General features: G+C 42.8%; 1 protein-coding gene and 1 long non-coding RNA gene across 12 annotated transcripts in view; one reads left to right on the top strand and one right to left on the bottom strand.

Moving 5' to 3' along the window:
• The window catches only part of LOC144328686 (uncharacterized), a 32,182-nt gene extending 24,815 nt beyond the window's left edge, over nucleotides 1-7,367 (top strand). The window contains exon 2 of the long non-coding RNA XR_013393885.1: nucleotides 4,536-7,367. This is a non-coding gene — a long non-coding RNA (uncharacterized LOC144328686). The remainder of the gene's footprint in view (nucleotides 1-4,535) is intronic.
• The window catches only part of PAG1 (phosphoprotein membrane anchor with glycosphingolipid microdomains 1), a 111,429-nt gene that overhangs the window by 11,151 nt on the left and 81,043 nt on the right, over nucleotides 1-19,235 (bottom strand). For 3 of the 11 annotated variants that reach the window (XM_028736622.2, XM_028736623.2, XM_077932892.1), the window contains 4 exons: nucleotides 12,361-12,444; nucleotides 4,078-4,289; nucleotides 2,505-2,556; nucleotides 1,774-1,870 (listed from right to left, as the gene is read on the bottom strand). In XM_028736622.2, the coding sequence (XP_028592455.2) occupies nucleotides 1,774-1,870; nucleotides 2,505-2,556; nucleotides 4,078-4,202 (274 nt within the window). In that variant the 5' untranslated portion in view covers nucleotides 4,203-4,289; nucleotides 12,361-12,444. Of the gene's footprint in view, nucleotides 1-1,773; nucleotides 1,871-2,504; nucleotides 2,557-4,077; nucleotides 4,290-9,056; nucleotides 9,120-9,310; nucleotides 9,381-12,360; nucleotides 12,445-19,235 lie in introns of all 11 variants that reach the window. The other 8 variants (XM_077932894.1, XM_077932896.1, XM_077932893.1 and 5 more) reach the window with 5 other exon arrangements.

Genomic DNA, 19,235 nt, shown 5'->3' with positions numbered 1-19,235 from the left:
CTAAATAAGGGAACCTTTTGTGTTCAGATATTATAGAATTCGAAGTTATTTTGACTTCTGTGCAACTACCATCACCTAGTTGGCCATGCTACTGCAATTAACAAGTGTACCGCTTGTACGTTTGGGAATTGTAGCTCTGTGAGGGGAATAGGGGTCTCCTAACAACTCTCAGCACGCTTAACAAACTACAGTTCCTGGGATTATTTGAGGGAAGCCATGATTCTTTAAAGTGGTATGATACTACTGTAAATGTTTGGTGCAAATGTAACCTCAAATCAGTGGTTACTTTGTTTTCTCAAGGTGATTTTATTCTCCTAGGCATATATTTTATGTTTTAATTTCTGCTGTTACTTCTGTTTTTATTTGCTGTTTGGCCTGAACTTTGTTGCTAATGTATTAATTTTTTTTAGTTGCCTTGTATTATTTTGTGAACTGCATTGGCAGGTGTGTTTGAGAGCTGAGGAACGAGCCCTTGAAATGAATACAAATCAATGTGAAGAAATAATCACACAATCACATCACTTGTTGAGTCACATGTTGAAAGTAGCAATGAGGCTCCCTGGCTCCCTAACCCAATATCCTGAGAATATGCACTGAGAATAGTTATCTAAGCTGGGGATACCCACAAATGTAGGCTTCCACAAAATCTGAAACTCTTGATTGTACAGCTCCCATGGAAGCCTATGTAGACATCCATTTCGGCTTGTAGACATTAGGGGTCTAGTGCTGTGTGAGCTCAGTGGTGGGGCCAGTTGCTCAGCTCCACTGTCCCTTTCAATTTGTGGAGCTCATTCATGTAATTAATTACTGGTGCAGAGGGAGAATCTCCTACAAGAGATCTTCAATGGCATGGAAGTGTTGAGTTTCCAGCAATGGTTGTGGAACCTGAGAAGACACCAAGTAACTAAAAAGAGTTACCAGTGTGCAGTTCTCTTTCTCAAAAAGCAAACTCTTGGCAGGCCTTGTGCATGCCACTGATTTCGCTGTCTGACACCTGTTCCTCCTTTCTTTCAAGCTATCATGTATCTTTAAAATTTAACAGAGGGAGGTCCTTCCAATATACCAGGCTGTGGAAGACACACAGAATACGAATGTATTTATTTTGAGTTTCTAGTTTATAAAAGCTTTCAGCATATTTTAGCATATATATTTTTTAAGTTAGACTCATTTCAAATGTTTAGCCAAGCAGGAAGACTCACTCACTTTTCAATTACCTTCACAATGATTGAACTGAATCATTAAGGATTTTTATAGCTATCTAGTTTACCAAGAATATAAATGTGTTAATTTTACCTCAGGATAGCACTGCAATTATAATTTAGTAGTATGTTTCAGAGACTGAAATGTAAGAGCACTTATGTAAGCTGGCATTTCTTATCTTAAAACATATGACCTAGAGGCACTAATTTAAAAAGCATATGATAAATTACTACAATTGCCAATGAAATGTATACAGGTTATGCAAACAAATAGATGTCTCCCTGAATATTGTTTTCCCATACCCAATCACAACACAGTTACCAACAAAATCCCTATCTTTTTAAGCATAGTTGATTCATTTATTTATTTCAACTATCTGTTAATCTCTCTTGGCTAATTCACATATTCATGTTCCTTGCTTGATAATAGAAGCACCAAGTGATAACCTAAATAACAGACTGAACAACACAGATAGAACTTTTATGTTACCTCCACATTATCTCGCACTAAGCATGGTGCCCGTTTACTGTTGTGAGTGCTGTGAAATCAAATAAATGATAAATCAGTTCTTACCATCACCATTACTGAGTCCTCCATTTTGTTCACTGCTGGCAAGTGGATCTGTAGCCAGACTTGTGACAGAGTGGCTAAATGCCTCCTTATCTGAAGGCTGCAAAGCAAAATGAATGGATTACCATATCATTTGAATCAGCTATGGGAAGAGTTATTGTTCAGCAAATAAGCCACACCTTTAAAAATCAAGGCTTATTTGTGGATGCGGCCCGCCTCCCAGCACTACGGCATTCCCGGCACTACCTCCCCAAGCCAGCGCCGGGGGAGGCTTGGAAGCAGAGGGCAGGCTGTGTGCTATTGCCCCACACACCTGGGCTGCTTCCTGAGGTGGGGAGCCACACCACTTTGCCAGCGGCCTCCTCCCCTTTCTCCTTCTTTCTGGTGGCTGGAGAGGCTTGGGAGCGGCGGGCGGGTGGCACGCTGCTGCCCTGCACTCCCGGCCTGCTTCCTGGGGGGGGGGGGGGAGCCACACCGCTTTGCCACACTTTAACTTTTCACGGCCCGAATTTTTTAAAAGTGTGGCTTATATTCAGGCCAATATGGTAAATAAGGTTCACATATGCAGTAACACTAAACTATTGTTTGTTCAAACAATGATCAGCAAATGAATAATTATTAGTCTTAAGGTTCACTGTTATTTTAGCTAATAGTATCCTATGTTAGTTTTCCTCTTATATGTTATGAACTACAGAAAAAGCACTTTCAATAATAAGTGACGGATTCATTTTTACCACATTCATCAGATTCTCATGGTCCCCATTCTGGTGTTTGGGTCTCTTCTCCCTTTAATATAAACAAAGATTTAGGTGCATTGTTAAAATAAAATAGCAGTTCAAACAATAGTGCTGGTGATGACTACTTGCTGGTCCCAATCCAACTAACACCTTCCTGAAACCAACTGGACATGTATATAAATACCAAAGGAAGTTGCTGCAAACATACAGGGCACAAAGTTCCCTTCCATGAGAGTTTCATAAGCAAGATATTTACATTTCATCACCCTTCTGAACTCAGCGGCAAATCCCACCTCAACTGTAGCTGCACTTCTAAAAATTTATTTCGCTGAAAGCAGACTAATTATGCCATTTAAAATCCACGATGCTGCCCATGCAATGCACAATATGATTCATGTACGCAGTAACTAATTTGCTCCCTGAAGCTTTTCTGACAAAGCATCTGCTTTTAATGTCACCCATTATTATATCAATAGCATCAGTGTAACTTTTCTAGGAAGGAAGGGATTTAGTTTAATTGCACTTCTCAGCGAGTACCTGCTCCACAAATATCCTGACACCAAATCCAGCCTAACAACATGCTAAATTATTAAAGTATGATTGCCAGATAATGTCTGGCATTAGAATTTGCATAGCTTGTTAGAAATACCCAGCAGACCGATTCTTACAAAAATGTCTTTAGTTTTCATCCTCTTGGAAGTGTCTTAGAGACTTCAGGGATAGAGCATGCAAATGAGGGCAGGAGTTATCAGTCACAAACTTTGGTAAGCATTCTTTGGCATTATTTTAGTCAGTTCCAATTCAACAGCAGCTTCAGAGTCTTTCCCCCCTCTTGCTATTTTATGTAAACAACAAGGGAAAGGGCAAAGCTATTTATTTTAATGGATATTTCTAGTTGAACATAGCCTCTGTTGTTTGAATAATCAGCAATGCAAAGTGGGCAGCCATAATTAATATGCATGATGAACTATATGCTGGTCTCATTAACAGGCAAAATTGATTGATATTAATTCTGGTTCAAATTCAAACGTACAGCAAAACTGAACTTTGTCTCTTGGATTTGTTCACGAAAACATAATCATTCCTTGGTTTTAAGACACTCGTTTTAGACCCCCAGCATCCAATATTAAACACAAACACTTGTGTCTTATGAAATTATAACCACAATCTTTATTTGGTGTGGTTGCTGCCTGATGCCCAAGCTGAGGGTTTCCATCCTTGGGGGGGGGGGCACATTTTGAATTCGGAGTGTGTGCTGAAACAGCCAGTCACAAAACAGCTGCTATTGGGGGCAGAAGGAGGATGGCAGAACACAAAATGGCTGCCATGGGGCTTGTGGCATAACACAAAATTAGACAGCCACCCCTGACAATCTTATACTTACCATGGAAAGTTAGCTATGTTCTGCTGGTCCTGATTTTGTGGAGGTCACACGCTATTGATTTTACACACACACACACACACACACACACACACACACACACACTGTCACTGTCTAAGGGGTCCAACAACACAGTTCCTGTTCATGCCTTTACAGCACCCTGACATTGTATCCTGAGCAAGACCTTACCTATCACAGCTAGAGCATAGGAAGAGCAGAAAACTGAAGACCAATAGCATTGCCATGGCTGCCAGGCTTCCCCATATGATGATGTGAAGCAGCCCTGTACTTAAGAAGCTATCACCAGGCCCCATGATACAGAAGGGGGGGGGGTGCTTTTGGATGGAGGGCAGCTAGTCCTCACAAGATGTTGGCATTTGCGCAGATAAGAGTTCTTCTTTCTGTGGAGCAAAAAAGGGGGGAGAGACATTACAAAGAAGTCCAGTTTAAAGGCTGGGTGTGTTCAAACTGCACATTTATAGCACATTACTTTCCCCAAAGAATCATGTAAACTGTTTTTTATCCCTCACAGAGCTACAGTTCCCAGCATCCTTATCAAGTTACATTTCCTAGGGGGGAAATCATGTGTTTTGAATCTATGGCATGACGGAAGTTACAATTTTAATCCTGCTTTTTTATATTTTCAGAACTACTAACATTTCAGCTACGTTAACCGTCATGAGGTAATCGGAGGCACCATTATGAAGCTAATGGAAAAATGGGAGAGTTTGTTTGAGGTTGCACAGGTGCGTTGCTGTCGGATTGGACTGGCAGCTATCTTGGCCACTATTTCTCCTCACCAATGTGCCTGGAATGACGCTGTATCACAACATAGCACCTGATGAGTTCATGGCAGAGTCAATAAGCAAAACTAGTCACTTCCTGATTAGTAACTACATCTTTTAGTCTACTATACTACCCCTAGCAAGGGAGAATGTCTGCATGTGAACAAGTTTAGAGAGGGAAATGATGGTATTTCATAGCAATGAATCCGGACTAAATTTGTTGAACTTAAGCCCCAGTGGGAACCAAGCCTGCCAACCAAGTTTTTCATGTGGATTTCAGTGGGACCTTAGTGCAGCTAACTTAACAGTGCAATCCTATGCATATCTACTCAAAAGCAGCCCCCGTAATTTCAGTGGGACTTATTTCTAGGTATGTTGTAGAGGACTGCAACCACAGTCTGGACCCCCCCCCCCCATAGTCTGACTTTAATCAAAAAGAGGGAAACCAATAGGATTATGGGGCTTGAATCAAACAGTAGTTCTACTTATAGGAGGCCCATTGAAATTAACGGGTATGACCAACTTAGACTCATTAATTTCAGTGCATTCAGTTGGCTACAACCCTAGAACTGGAAATAAATATATTTTAACAACTCTGGATAAAAGCAAGAAAGGGAAAAGTTGTAAGTATAACATCGATGAAGATGAATTGACACACCTATTTGTCTACTAATTTGCGTTAATTGTCTATGCAACAGCCAATTTCTAAAGATTCAGATGTCCCAGTTTGATAGTCAAACTCAGAAATACTCATTTTAAAAAGCCAAATTGTGCTGTAGTACTGTATTTATCCAGCAAAGGAGCTTTAAAAGCAGATATTCAGGTTGGGTGCTGAACCACACCATGGAAAAATGAGATATGCCCATTTGAAATAGCTGCATATTAGCCAGGGGCATCTGTGGTGATCCTGAAAAGCTTGGCAGCATTTTCATACAACAGTAGTGAAACAAATATTCTGTTCTTTTTTTAAAAATACAATACCTGTTTCAGGTCAGTTAAAGTTCAAGAGTGCCAGCACAATATGATCTCACTCAAGGCTTTTAGGAATAAGATAAAAAGTAACAGACTACTTTTAACAGACTAGAGGGACGCGGGTGGCGCTGTGGGTAAAAGCCTCAAGTGCCTAGGACTTGCCGATCGAAAGGTCGGCGGTTCGAATCCCCGCGGCGGGGTGCGCTCCCGTTGCTCGGTCCCAGCGCCTGCCAACCTAGCAGTTCGAAAGCACCCCCGAGTGCAAGTAGATAAATAGGGACCACTTACTGGCGGGAAGGTAAACGGCGTTTCCGTGTGCTGCGCTGGCTCGCCAGTTGCAGCTTTGTCACGCTGGCCACGTGACCCGGAAGTGTCTCCGGACAGCGCTGGCCCCCGGCCTCTTAAGTGAGATGGGCGCACAACCCTAGAGTCGGACACGACTGGCCTGTACGGGTAGGGGTACCTTTACCTTTACCTTTAACAGACTACTACACAAGTTTACAATACTACAAAAGTGATTCGTTTGTCCAAAAGACCTGGATTTGCCTTCATTTGCCACATGCATGAAGGGATTCTAAAGTAGCAGAAGGAATGTGCTGCTGTCTGCATCCCAAGGTCTTGTGGTTACCTGAGCCCCGTCACTCGTGCACTAAGCAATAACATGGATAACTTCCAAAGAGACAAATTAATGGAGGATAAAAGCTACCGGCCACAATGGCTACATTGTACCTTCACTGTCGGAAACAGCATGTCGCTGAATTCCAGGTGCTGGGAATCACAAGTGGGGAAAGTGCTATAGTGCTCATTTCCTGCTATCAGCCCTCTTATAGAGGCATTTGGTTGGCTACTCTAAGAACACGTTGCTGAACTGGATGGGCCTTTTACAGGCTCTTACATTCTTCATCTCCTGCCAACCTAGCAGTTCGAAAGCATGAAGTGCAAGTAGATAAATAGGTACCGCTCTGGCGGGAAGGTAAGCGGCGTTACCGTGTGCTGCTCTGGTTCGCCAGAAGCGGCTTAGTCATACTGGCCACATGACCCAGAAGCTGTACACCGGCTCCCTCGGCCAATAAAGCGAGATGAGCGCCAAAACCCCAGAGTCAGCCATGACTGGACCTAATGGTCAGGGGTCCCTTTACCTTTACCTTCTTCATATGGCAGAGAGTAACCTTATGACCCTACACCTCAATGAGCAGTTCTGCTCCTGCGGAAGCAGGCTCTCGCCTTGCAGATGTCCATGGCGGGTGGGGGTGGGCAAAGATGGCTCAGAAGTTCTGAATAACCAAGGGAACTGAAAATTCTCCATCTTTGCTATTAAAAAAAAAAGTCTTGTGGAATAAATATTAATTTGCACCAAGCTCTGCCTATTTGAAATTAACTGATCTGAAATTCATGAAGAGACAGGGATGTTTGATTTAGAGTAAGTAATTATTCTGAGCTCAAGCATACAGAATTTTCTACTCTCATAGGTAACAAAAGTTTTTAATAGTTCACAAGCTTGTTAAATTTTAAAACTAGAAGCGTGAGCTTAAAGAACAATTCTGTTGTGACGTTGGAGCAGTTATTGCCTGTAGATGTGCTTGTTCAACTCTTGGGCACAAGGTGGCAGCATTAAATCAGTGTTCCTTTGAGTGCTCCAAAGCACTCACTTTTTTGTAAACTCCCAATGCATTGTAACACAAGCCACTTTTTGCACCTCTGATTAACATTTCACAGATATTTTAGTACAATTTAATTGTGGTCTTTTGCACAGAGTTCTGCATGTGATATTAACAAGCACATATTTGTGTCTCGAATGCAACTTGTGCACACGTAAATGCTGTTAACACAAAAAAAATATGTGTGAAAATGCCAGAACTTAGCTTAACCTAGTTGACTTAGCACTTCTACACAGCACTTCTACACAGGACGGGGTGTTTAGTATTGTCTTATAAAACTAATATTATCTACTTTTTAGTGGATTATTGTCCATATCTGGTGCTTTATCCCCACCCCACCCCTGGCATTTGTCATATAAGTAGACAGATTATGATAAGATGGTTAATTTGCAGATTCTGGATCTGCAGTTTTTAACACTGATGGTTACTTCTCTAAAATTTCATTTCACTACCAGTAACTACCCTACAGGAATGTACTGACAACTTTTAATGCTATTCAGTCTGCTCACAAATGCATATTGTTGCATGCCACCCCAGTCTAAGAGCAGTGCAAGATCCCAGGGGTTACCGGCACTTACCCAGGATTCCTTTTGGAATAAGGCATAGCAGAGACTGTGGTATCTTCATGATATATGGCTTATTTACACATATATACATCCTGAGCCTACAATGGAGGGCCTCACAGCATTAGTACCTCAAAAGGGTCTTGTTTCTCTCATAGCCGCAGCCTTGGATTCAAACAGAAATTGAAGATTGCATTCAAATGTTTTACAGTCGTACCTTGGCTCCTGAATGCCTTGGGAGTCAAATGTTCCGGCTCCCGAACGATCAAAAACCAGAAGTGAGTGTTCTGGTTTCTGAACATTATTTTGGAAGATGAACGTCTGGCAGGGCTTCCACAGCTTCCGACTGGCTGCAGGAGCTTCCTGAATCCAGTCAGAAGCCGCGCTTTGGAAGTTGAACGTTTTAGAAGTCGAACGGACTTACAGAATGGATTCTGTTCAACTTTCGAGGTATGACTGTACTTCTAAAGGTAAAGGTAAAGGTACCCCTGCCTGTACGGGCCAGTCTTGACAGACTCTGGGGTTGTGCGCCCATCTCACTTAAGAGGCCGGGGGCCAGCGCTGTCCGGAGACACTTCCGGGTCACGTGGCCAGCGTGACAAAGCTGCATCTGGCGAGCCAGCGCAGCACACGGAACGCCGTTTACCTTCCCGCTGGTAAGCGGTCCCTATTTATCTACTTGCACCCGGGGGTGCTTTCGAACTGCTAGGTTGGCAGGCGCTGGGACCGAGCAGCGGGAGCGCACCCCGCCGCGGGGATTCGAACCGCCGACCTTTCGATCGGCAAGCCTTAGGCGCTGAGGCTTTTACCCACAGCGCCACCCGCGTCCCTGGCGACTGTACTTCTAAGTTGCATCAATTCTCCGCTCTCTACTCTGGCTTTATCTGTTGAGGAAGAGGGGCTCCGTCTGGCACTGAGTTCTTTAATCCCCCAACAAGGCTATTTCTTGGAATTAGAAAGCTTGATTAGCTTTTAACACTTCCTGGATCCAGGGAATGGAGAAGGCCGGCACCCCCTTCCCAAACACCTAACACCTCTCACCATAGAGAGAGATTGCTTGCATATTAATTGCCACAGCAAAGTTTTAGAGCCATGATAAAAATCCTAAATATAACGAAAAGGTATTTAATACACTGAACACTATTTAGCTTGCACTTTTCACATGCAAACAAACAAACAAACAAGCTTACAGAGAGATCTAGAAGGCGGCTGCGTCAGTCTTGGGTATCTGATTTTAATCCATTCCTGATACCCTACAAGGGAAAGGGAATGTTTTTTTCCAGAAGGAGTGTTTAGAGCTTGTCAGAAGGTCCACATGAGAATGTGAACTCATCTTAAGGAATTGAATTTTGCTGGCTGTTTGGCTTCTTATTATTTTGGACCAACTTAACAATAATACTTGACTCCAGTGGAAGCTGCGAACTCATGAGAATTCCACACTTACATCTTTCAAAGCTAGTGTCATTCTGATTATCTGATCTTGAGAGTAGCTTGCTCTCACCACTGTTTCTGCCCTGTCAAAATATGAAAAAACTGTACTGCAAAAGGATAATGTTTTTTTAATATGTGTCAGGAAAATCCATACAAAGGAAGGACTCCACCATAAAGCCACAGATAAGCACAAGAGATGTGCTAAAACAGGATCAGTCAGTCCAAAAGATTACTGCAAAAAGCATGCATGAGATAATCAGAGATGCAGATGCGCTCAAGCTGTCAAAGCTCAGTTTTAACACCTTTTCTGTTTATTAGGGTGTTGCCGTTATTTCTAATCCAATTTACAATGTTCAGTGAACATGTGTGAACTGTAGCTACAAAGATGCTTTAAATTCCATCTTTTTCAACACCCCCTTGCTTGATACCAAGGTAAATGAGGCGCGTATGCATAGCCAATTACATTGAATATGGGTATGTGAACACATATGCACACAGATATATACTTTTCAAATGCAAACATGCTGGTAGGTTACCATCCTTTCATTTTTATCTTTTTCAAGGAACACACAATCAGAGAGCTGCTTTTTATTTCTTTTTGAATATGTAATTGGGTCTCCAGGAAAAATAAAGCTGATCATTAATAGTCATTTAAATAAGAACAAATGGTGCCCTTTTCTTATTTAGCCTCTTTAGTTATTTTATCATCCAACAATCTGTTCCAGACAAGGAATTTCCTCTTGTTGCTTCAAATTCCTAAATTATCCCTTTGACCTCTGCAACCTGGTACATATTCTTATCATTCCACTGGATTTGGAATCTCTTGAAGATTTCTGGCAGCTAAGCTCAGAGCTCTTTCCTGTGCCCATTTGTCACGGATGAACTTTGTTCCACCTTTGACAGTGTCAGTCAGACCCTTCTCATGCTCTGAGACATTTTGCTTTTGGAGAATTGTTTGATTTCTTCCCCATTCCCCACCCTTTCCTCTTGCTTCTCTGGGTGATGTTTGGCAAAGCTTCTGGTCCTTGTTGCACCCCAAGATCTCTCTTTTTAGGACTCCCCCCCCATATCCCTCTGCTTCTCCTTCAGGCCAGCTGCTTTCTTGTCTACACTGGAAATCCAGTCTCATGACTGCCAGGCATACACTTCTGCACTGGAAGTACAAAATGTCCTCATCAGATTCCATTAGTCCTGAGAGAGCACTTCAAATGCCACCCATTTTACCACCATCTCCTTATAGCTCAGCTGAAAATCCCAACCTTTGCCCCTCAAATATCCTTCAACTGTTGCATTGCCTGACAGACCCACCAGGGATGGTGCAAGATTTATTGCCGCCTGAAACAGAATTGCCACTGCTTTTTCTCCAAACCCTGCCTCTGTGTACTGGCCTCCCCCTCATTTGCTTCCCCCCCCCATACAGAAGTGTCTCAAGTCCTGGGTCTCCAAACCGACAGCCCCACACTCTGAGGAAAGACCCTAGGAAATGCAGGGTCCCTAAAGAGTTGAGATGTTCTGGGAGAGATTTCAGCCACCCTACCCAGACAGAATATATATAAGGTTGTGCAGATCGTAACCTGTGTTTTATTACATACATTGCTTAAAGAGAGTTTTCTGATGAAGGTGTCTATGGCTTTTTGCCAAATAAAAAGAAACCTTTTGTGACCATATTTCAACACAGAAAAGAAAGGCAATGGGTCCACGCAAGGTGTCCTGTGCTCTGAAAACTAGACCTTATGTTTCATCCTGAGCTCATCATGACTTCAAACCTATTGACCTGCAAAGATGTAGACAGAAAAATCCAAACTGCTTGCTGCCCCCACTGAGGCTCTCTGAAGCAGCAGAGCTACCATCCCATTTGCAGCCCACCCACCCACAAAGGTGGTTGCAGAAAGTTGGAGGCAGGCAGACTGGGACCAATCGCTGGGACACCTGCAGTTTAAATAAGGAAATAAATAATTGAGCCCCACTCAGGTCTGATGATGGCTGAGAGAGCACCTCAGGATCCAGAACACCATTGGTCAGCTCAGCCCCACCCTTAAAGGTAAAGGTACCCCTGCCCGTACGGGCCAGTCTTGACAGACTCTAGGGTTGTGCGCCCATCTCACTCAAGAGGCCGGGGGCCAGCGCTGTCCGGAGACACTTCCGGGTCACATGGCCAGCGTGACATCGCTGCTCTGGCAAGCCAGAGCCGCACACGGAACGCCGTTTACCTTCCCGCTAGTAAGTGGTCCCTATTTATCTACTTGCACCCGGGGGTGCTTTCGAACTGCTAGGTTGGCAGGCGCTGGGACCGAACAACGGGAGCGCACCCCGCCGCGGGGATTCGAACCGCCGACCTTTCGATCGGCAAGCCCTAGGCACTGAGGCTTTTACCCACAGCGCCACCCGCGCCCCACCCTTGGACTAACCTAATTTGGGAACTTTCATCAGGCTCTGCTGGCAGGTATGCCCCATTTGGTGGGTGGAAGGGGGGGGTCTACATCCCAGCAGAGGGACGCAAGTGTTACTCTGACAGCAGCCAAGAGGAGGCTGCAAAGCGAGTGGAGGGATGCGCCCACACAATCGAAACCCCCCCACAGCCTGGCATAAGGCGAGCTTGGATTGCAGCCTGAGTTAGCCACGCTTCAGATGGAAATTAAATGGAACAGTAGTTCAAATTGCAGAGCACCTATCTTGCATGCCAAGGGAACCTAAAAATTGATAGCAGAGGCATCACGGAAGTGTTCATGAATAGTAATAAGGTGATGCGTTGTTTCCTATGGGCTTCACTAACTACTTAATTAATGTCTATAGTGTGGTACTTAGGGAATGCAGCCTTACCTAATAAATGACCACAGCATACATTATTGCCTAATTATGGTATATCATTCTCTCTCTCTCTCTCTCTCTCTCTCTCTCTCTCACACACACACACACACACACACACACACACACACACATTCGAGTTTCAGGAATGTAATTACAGTGCTTATGCATTAAGAGCTTACTGATGCAATCCCTGCCTCCCCTAGTTCCAAATTCTCAATGGTTTCCTGGATATAATATACAGCCATGATCACTTACACTTAAAGAATTCAATTGTTTAGACCTCCACCAGGATTAGAAAAGGGTGATCCGAGCTTGGAATATGTGAGCTTTGGCATCTGCCTGTCAAAGAGAGAGAGAGAGAAAAAACATATGCAGTGTTAAAATTATTGTGTATATATGTCATGTACTTTGTCTGCGAATTTGTGTGCAATGACTTTTGATGTACTATTTTTATTTATTTATTAGTTTGTTTTTATTGGAGTGATGTAATTCCAAAATGTATCTGCAAGCAGTATATGGCGAAATTTCAATTAAAATGGTTTCAAACAAGAAAAAGAAAAGAAACAGCTGAGGATTGATTTCCTAGCAAGAAGGTAAACTGTATTCTGGAGTCCGGCAACCAAACCAGTCATAAAAGCAGAACAAATTTGGAACTTTTTTTTTTTTTTACCCTTCCATTTACTTATTTTTTGACACCTGGTGTAAGGCCAGTGCCACTTAGGCAGGGAAAATGCACGCTGATAGCTTTTTAGCTTGATGTATGTGCGGAGAAGCAATAAAAAGCCCAGAAATTAAAGCTCTCTTCATGAAATGCGTTTTTCAGTTGTGACACCATAAATTTGTGACAGCTGACAGTTCCAGGAGAGGCAGAGCTAATTCAATTTTAAAAACGTTGTTTGCAGAAGCACTTTGACTGTACATAATTTTACCTTGCTAATTAAAGCAGTTGAAAAGGCTTTTAATGTGTCAGTGCTCCAGCCCTTGCTGTCCTTGACAATATTTTTCACTTCATCTTGACTACAGATGCCATCCATTCCCAAGATTGCATCTGTTTCTCTGTCCAATTTCCCCATTTTCCCCTTGGGACATCTCATGCCAGTAGGCACAGCATAGTCTTGGGCAGTTTCCTAGAGGAAACTGAGTAATACCTGTAGCTTCCTTAAGCTGCAGAATACTTCTGCGGAAAGTGTCTGTATATGAGCAGAACTGAAACCATGCTCACCACACCAGGGGTCTTAGAATAGTAATAGAATTGTAGAGTTGGAAGGGACCCTGAGGGTCATTTAGTCCAACCCCAATGCAGGAATCGCAGCTAAAGCACCTATGACAGATGGCCATGCAACCACTGCTTAAAAACCTCCAAGGAAGGAGAGTCCACAACCTTTAGAAGGAATCTGTTCCACTGTTGAACAGCTCTTACTGTCGGAAAGTTCTTCCTGATGTTTAGTCGGAAACTCCTTTCTTGTAACTTGAAGCCATTGGTTCAAGTCATAGAATCATAGAATCATAGAGTTGGAAGAGACCACAAGGGCCATCGAGTCCAACCCCCTGCCAAGCAGGAAACACCATCAGAGCACTCCTGACATATGGTTGTCAAGCCTCTGCTTAAAGACCTCCAAAGAAGGAGACTCCACCACACTCCTTGGCAGCAAATTCCACTGTCGAACAGCTCTTACTGTCAGGAAGTTCTTCCTAATGTTCTTCCTAAAGTCCTCCCCTCCAGCTCAGGAAAAAACATGCTTGTTCACTCTTCCATGTGACAGCCCTTGAGATATTTGAAGATGGATATTCTAGGCTAAACATACACTGCTCCTTCAACTGCTCTTCATAAGGTTTGGTTTCCAGACCCTTTATCACCTTAGTTGCCCTCCTTTGCACACATTCCATCTTGTCAACATGCTTCTTAAGTTATGGTGCCCAGAATTGGACATAGTATTCCAGGTGTAGTCTGGCCAAGGCAGAACAGAGTGGTACTATTACTATTACAGTGGTACCTCAGGTTACAGACTCCGCTAACCCAGAAATAGTACCTCGGGTTAAGGACTTTGCTTCAGAATGAGAATAGAAATCGCGCAGCAGGGGAGCAGCGGCAGCGGGAGGCACCATTAGCTAAAGTGGTGCTTCAGGTTAAGAACAGTTTCAGGTTAGGAATGGACCTCGGGAACGAATTAAGTTCTTAACCCGAGGTACCACTGTACTGATCTGGAGACTATACTTCTGTTGATGCAGCCTAGAATAGCATTAGCTTTTTTTGCTGCTGTATCACACTGTTGACTCATGTTAAGCTTATGGTCCACTAAGACCCCTAGATCCTTTTCACATGTACTACTAGTAAATCAGGTGTCCTCCATTTTATATTTGTGCATCTAGTTCTTCCTGCCTAAGTGTAGAACCTTACATTTGTCCCTATTTAAACTCATTTTGTTAGTATGGGCAGAATTCTCCAATCTGCTAAGGTCTTCTTGAATCCCGATTCTGTCTTTAGTGGCATTAGCTATCCCTCCCACTTTGGTGTCTTCTGCAAATGTGATGAGCATCCCCTCAATTCCTTCATCAAAGTCCTTTATAAATATGTTGAACAACAACATCTGAATTACAAACAGATGGAATTTAAAGAAACAAAAGACTCAGAAAATTGCATTTAATCCCTCCATATGTTGCTGGACTACAGCTTCATTCATCCCTGATAGTTGGCCAGAATGGCTGGGTTTAAGCATTCCAATACTTAGAAAAACAAACAACTGAAGATTTCAATTCTTATGAACTCGGCACAACTGAAAGCAGCAGTTTACAATCACTTCAGGTATTCTTCCAGATGCATTTTGAAACACATTGCTTTCCGCTAGCATATGCATGCCACAGGTACATTATGACTTGTTTTTCTTCTGGAACACCCATTTATAATAAATAAAACACAAACTGAATTTGTGTTAAACTGTTTAAATCTGCACTATGTTCAGTTTACTGGCCTTCCTTTCTCTTGCACAAACAGAAATATAAAATCACACATTCTGTCCAAGGCATTGAAGCAATGAGAGTTATCCCATGGCCCTGGGAGAACCATTTTAAATTAGTAGGTTTCCTTTCCCTTTAATCTGGCAGGATAAATATAATTATAAAATCTAATAATCTGCTACTAATATAATATTGGAAATCTTCACAGCTAAAGCATCACTCCTTCCAAACATAACTGGGTTACTTTTCTTAATAATTATGAAGAGGGGGCATGGAGAGACTTTTCATAACATTTTGCATGGCAAGTGAGTTTCCAAATCTGATAAACCCAAAATAGCAGCCACACACATATCCTGTCATACTTTCTTAGAAGCTGATCGAATCTTACATGGAACTGCACTTAAGACTTCTGTTTGGATAAGGTCTCCTGATAAGTATATGCACATCACCAAGTAATATATCATATGCTAGCTCACAGTCAGACTCACATGGCCCAAGATGAGAAGGGTCTTGAATTTTGCAATCAAACATTTAAGAGAGATCCCCACAAAACTTGAGGGAGGAAAAAGGAATAAGCATGAGCAAATGTTATAAACACTCAAGACATGATAGCCCCCTGACTTGGGTAGCTGCAGCCAGTTAATACTCAGGTTTCAAACTCATCATTGCTAAGGCCCTCAGTTCTTTTCTGTTCAGACTGGCTAAATTTCTACATATTCCAACTTTTCAAGTAAGCTAGCCAAAAATAAGCATTGCATTTTTAAAAAAATAAGGAAGGGGAACATAGAGCTTGATAAATGGCAGATGTTCCTTCAGAACAGGATGAGCAGGGTTCTGCAAGACGCTATTAGCAATCCTGTCCGTACCCATAGTTAGATGCCCTGGAAGATGCTGGTTTACACAGAATGTGTAAAGAACTACTTGAATTACTAGGCATAGTGCCTGTGTTCTACCTCCACTATACCAGTTGCTGAATCATAGGTGAGCAGAGTGCTGCTTAGCTCATGTCCTGCTTGCAGACTTCACAAGTGTGTCTGATTGGCTACTGTGAAAACAGAATGCTGGATGAGATGAGCCATTGGCCTGATTCAGCAGGCTGTTCTTATTATGGTCTTACCTTCTTATGTTAACCTTTTCTCAGTATGGTTGAGAAGCTCTACCAAGCTTGGTCCTTTTAGACTAGCTCAGGGAGTGCACAGCTTGCATTATATAGATCTCTTTCGACTGCCTAGTACCCAATATTTTGACAAACGTTAGAGGACACCCTCCCAAGTGTATCGCAACTCGCATAACCTGCTAGCAGAAGATCCTGCCCAAAGTTTGAGATGCAACAGAAAACTTACAGAAATTTGGCTCGTCTTTATTAAAAAATGTGCATGCAAGGCTTGGAATCCACAGTGACACTATACAGCTGGAACACTACTTGTCATTTTGCAAGCGACACTTCAAACATCATCTTGACAGTTAAAATATCCTTCTGTCTGCCATGATTAGTTTCATGGCCATTTTACTTTATGGTACTTGCAAGGTACCTTTATGGTACATTTGCTTCTCTTGAAGTATTTTAATTGGATGGCAAGCTGGCTCCACTGTAGTGACTTTAGCTATCTAAAGCAGTCCAGCAACCTGAACTGTATGTCAAAGATGCTCAGGACTGAATCACTAGTTGCTTCTGCTGATGCCTGGAGACATGACTTGTTCGCAGCGTTTTAATTATGGATGTTTCTGTTTTAATCTTTGTGTAACTGACTTTTTTATTTTGTTAACCCACTTAGAAGCCTCTTGTGCCATTAAGTGGCATACAAACCCATCCTGTAATAAAAGGCAAGCAGTTGTCTCCCCCCCCATCTGCCTGAGCGCTCATGTGCTGCTTTCAGACATTTTCAGTACAACTCAGCACACTCGTCATGTGATAAGCAACAAGTATCACTATTTTGTGTGGGATAAATGGAAGTGCAGTTTGACCTTAGGGCTTAGTCGTATTATTAGAGCAAACAATCTGCTATGCTCTTGTACAGCAGCTTCTGTAAACAGACAGGCGGCAAACAAAGGGGGAGCTTTACAGAGTTTAAAATAGAAAATTGCCTTTGCATTAACAGGCTTATGGCAAGGTTACTTATGGCACATTTGCCTTTAGGACTCAGCAGGCGTGCAGTGCAGCATATTGTGTCAAGCCATCTGCTGAACAGGCAGAATCGATCTCAGAGTCTGTGTGTCCTGCTTCGCTTGCAGATTTACCCACTGTGACTAAACACACCCACAGAACTCAAGATTTTTTTGGGAGGGGGGGAGGAACTCCTCCAAACAGTTGGATTTGACCTTTCCGGGGCAGGGTGGCAGAAACTTAACATTTCCTATTTTCAAGGGAGAAAAGAGATAAGCTCTGAACTCACAAGTCATTTCAAGGAAAATGCAGTTTGAAAGCTTTGCTCTTTTCCAAATCTGAGCTTCAAACAAATTTCACATGGTAATTATAATAATTGAGATGTCAAAAGCATTTTATATTTACATGCTGCTGTATAAATACTGACTAATTAAGGTTCACCATGATTTTGCTGGGAGAATAAAAGACTGCATCTTTTTTTTGGATCTGAATGAGAAGGTTGAAACAGAGACAACACTAGTTGCACACATGAAACTGGGATTAGGGGTGGGTCTTGAAGGGTTTTCTTTTCTATTTTTTAACACCTCAAGCAAAAAATAAATAAATTACACTCCTCTGCTCTAGACTGGAATTCTTTTTACAAATTACACCCACATACATCCCATATAAAGGAAAAAACCACACATATTGCTTAGAATTTGCCACCTGAGGTAGACTGCTTCACATTACATCGTGGTGAGGTCAACCCTGAATTTGTCACTCCTAGACTTCCGGAGGCGGCGCGAAACGGTGATGGCGGTCCTCTTCGATCTCTGAAGAGGGGCTCCGCAGGAAAGGGTCGTTTCGCCACGGCACAGCGACGACCCATTAAGAAAAACCACGGGTAGAGTGAGCCCGTGGCCGTGGGACTCGGCGGGCACCTGGAGCGACCCCGAAATCGCAGAAGGGACCCCGTAAGGGGCTCCGGAGCGAAGGAGGGGTAGCGGTGCTGTGAGTTCATCGCTCTTTCTGCGGAAGCGAAGCCGCGCGGCTGTCACAGATGAGCGCCGACCTTTCTTCCTTTAAAGATCTGGCTGAGACAACAAACCCGTGAGTAAGGACATTAAATTCGGGGAACAAATTGCTTTTAAATTGGCTGAAACCGGGAGACGATAAAAAGGAAGTCCGCCTTCCGGTACTGCTTACAAGATCAAAGCAAAAGATCTGCCAAGCGTAAAGCAGCGGAAAAGGGAAGCTTTAAAGAGAGCCTTTCATGCACTCTCAGAAGTGATTGCAGAAAAGGAAAGACAGACCTACTTGTGAGTAAATTTTTAAGAGAAAATTGGAGAGACCCCCCTCGGTTAAGGACTATTGAAAGTTAATCTCTAAATTGCTGGGCTGCCGGAGGGGAAACTGTTTTAACTGCGGAACTGTTACTAAACTTTTATCAGATGAAAGTGTTACTTTTGAGCTTAAACAAGCTGGAGTTGATACAAGTGGCACGCACCTTTCTGAAACTTTGTTAAAAGTTAAAAGCACTCTGCAGGACTTTTTTCTACTATTCTTTCTGGGACTATTGTGTGTTCTTAATATAACAGGGACTTTAATGGCGGAAAAGTTGCCTTCTTCTCTTTGAATTTTGGTGGCACTCCCCCTAGAGGACTTTGGGATTATAAAGGCCTGGGAACAGCTTTTTATGTTTACTCTCTCTTACTGGATTGTTTTGGAACTGAACCTGTCTTTCCCATGGGACAATAAAAATTTGACCTTGAACATTGACTGATGAGTGGTACAGGAAAGACAAGAGCAGCTAAAGCTAAGGAAGCCAAAGAGAAGGAAAAAGAAAAAGAAAAAAAGCAGGCACAGCTAGTACAAATAACTCTGACTCAGGGACGCAGATCTTCGGTCCCAGCTGTGCTGGGCCTACAAAAGGCAGAAGTCGAAAAGCCTAAAAATTCTGCAGAGGAAGATATGGCTGCAGGAGGATCTGAGGGAGTTTTGAAACAAATTTTGGAGCAATTGGCAGCCTTAAATCAAAAGGTTGACAACCAATCACTAAAAATAGACCAAGCTACATCCTCAATCCAGAAAT

This window comes from Podarcis muralis, chromosome 8 (assembly GCF_964188315.1).
Source record: "Podarcis muralis chromosome 8, rPodMur119.hap1.1, whole genome shotgun sequence".
Lineage (NCBI taxonomy): Eukaryota > Metazoa > Chordata > Lepidosauria > Squamata > Lacertidae > Podarcis > Podarcis muralis.
This window is presented reverse-complemented; position numbering and strand designations above follow the sequence as displayed.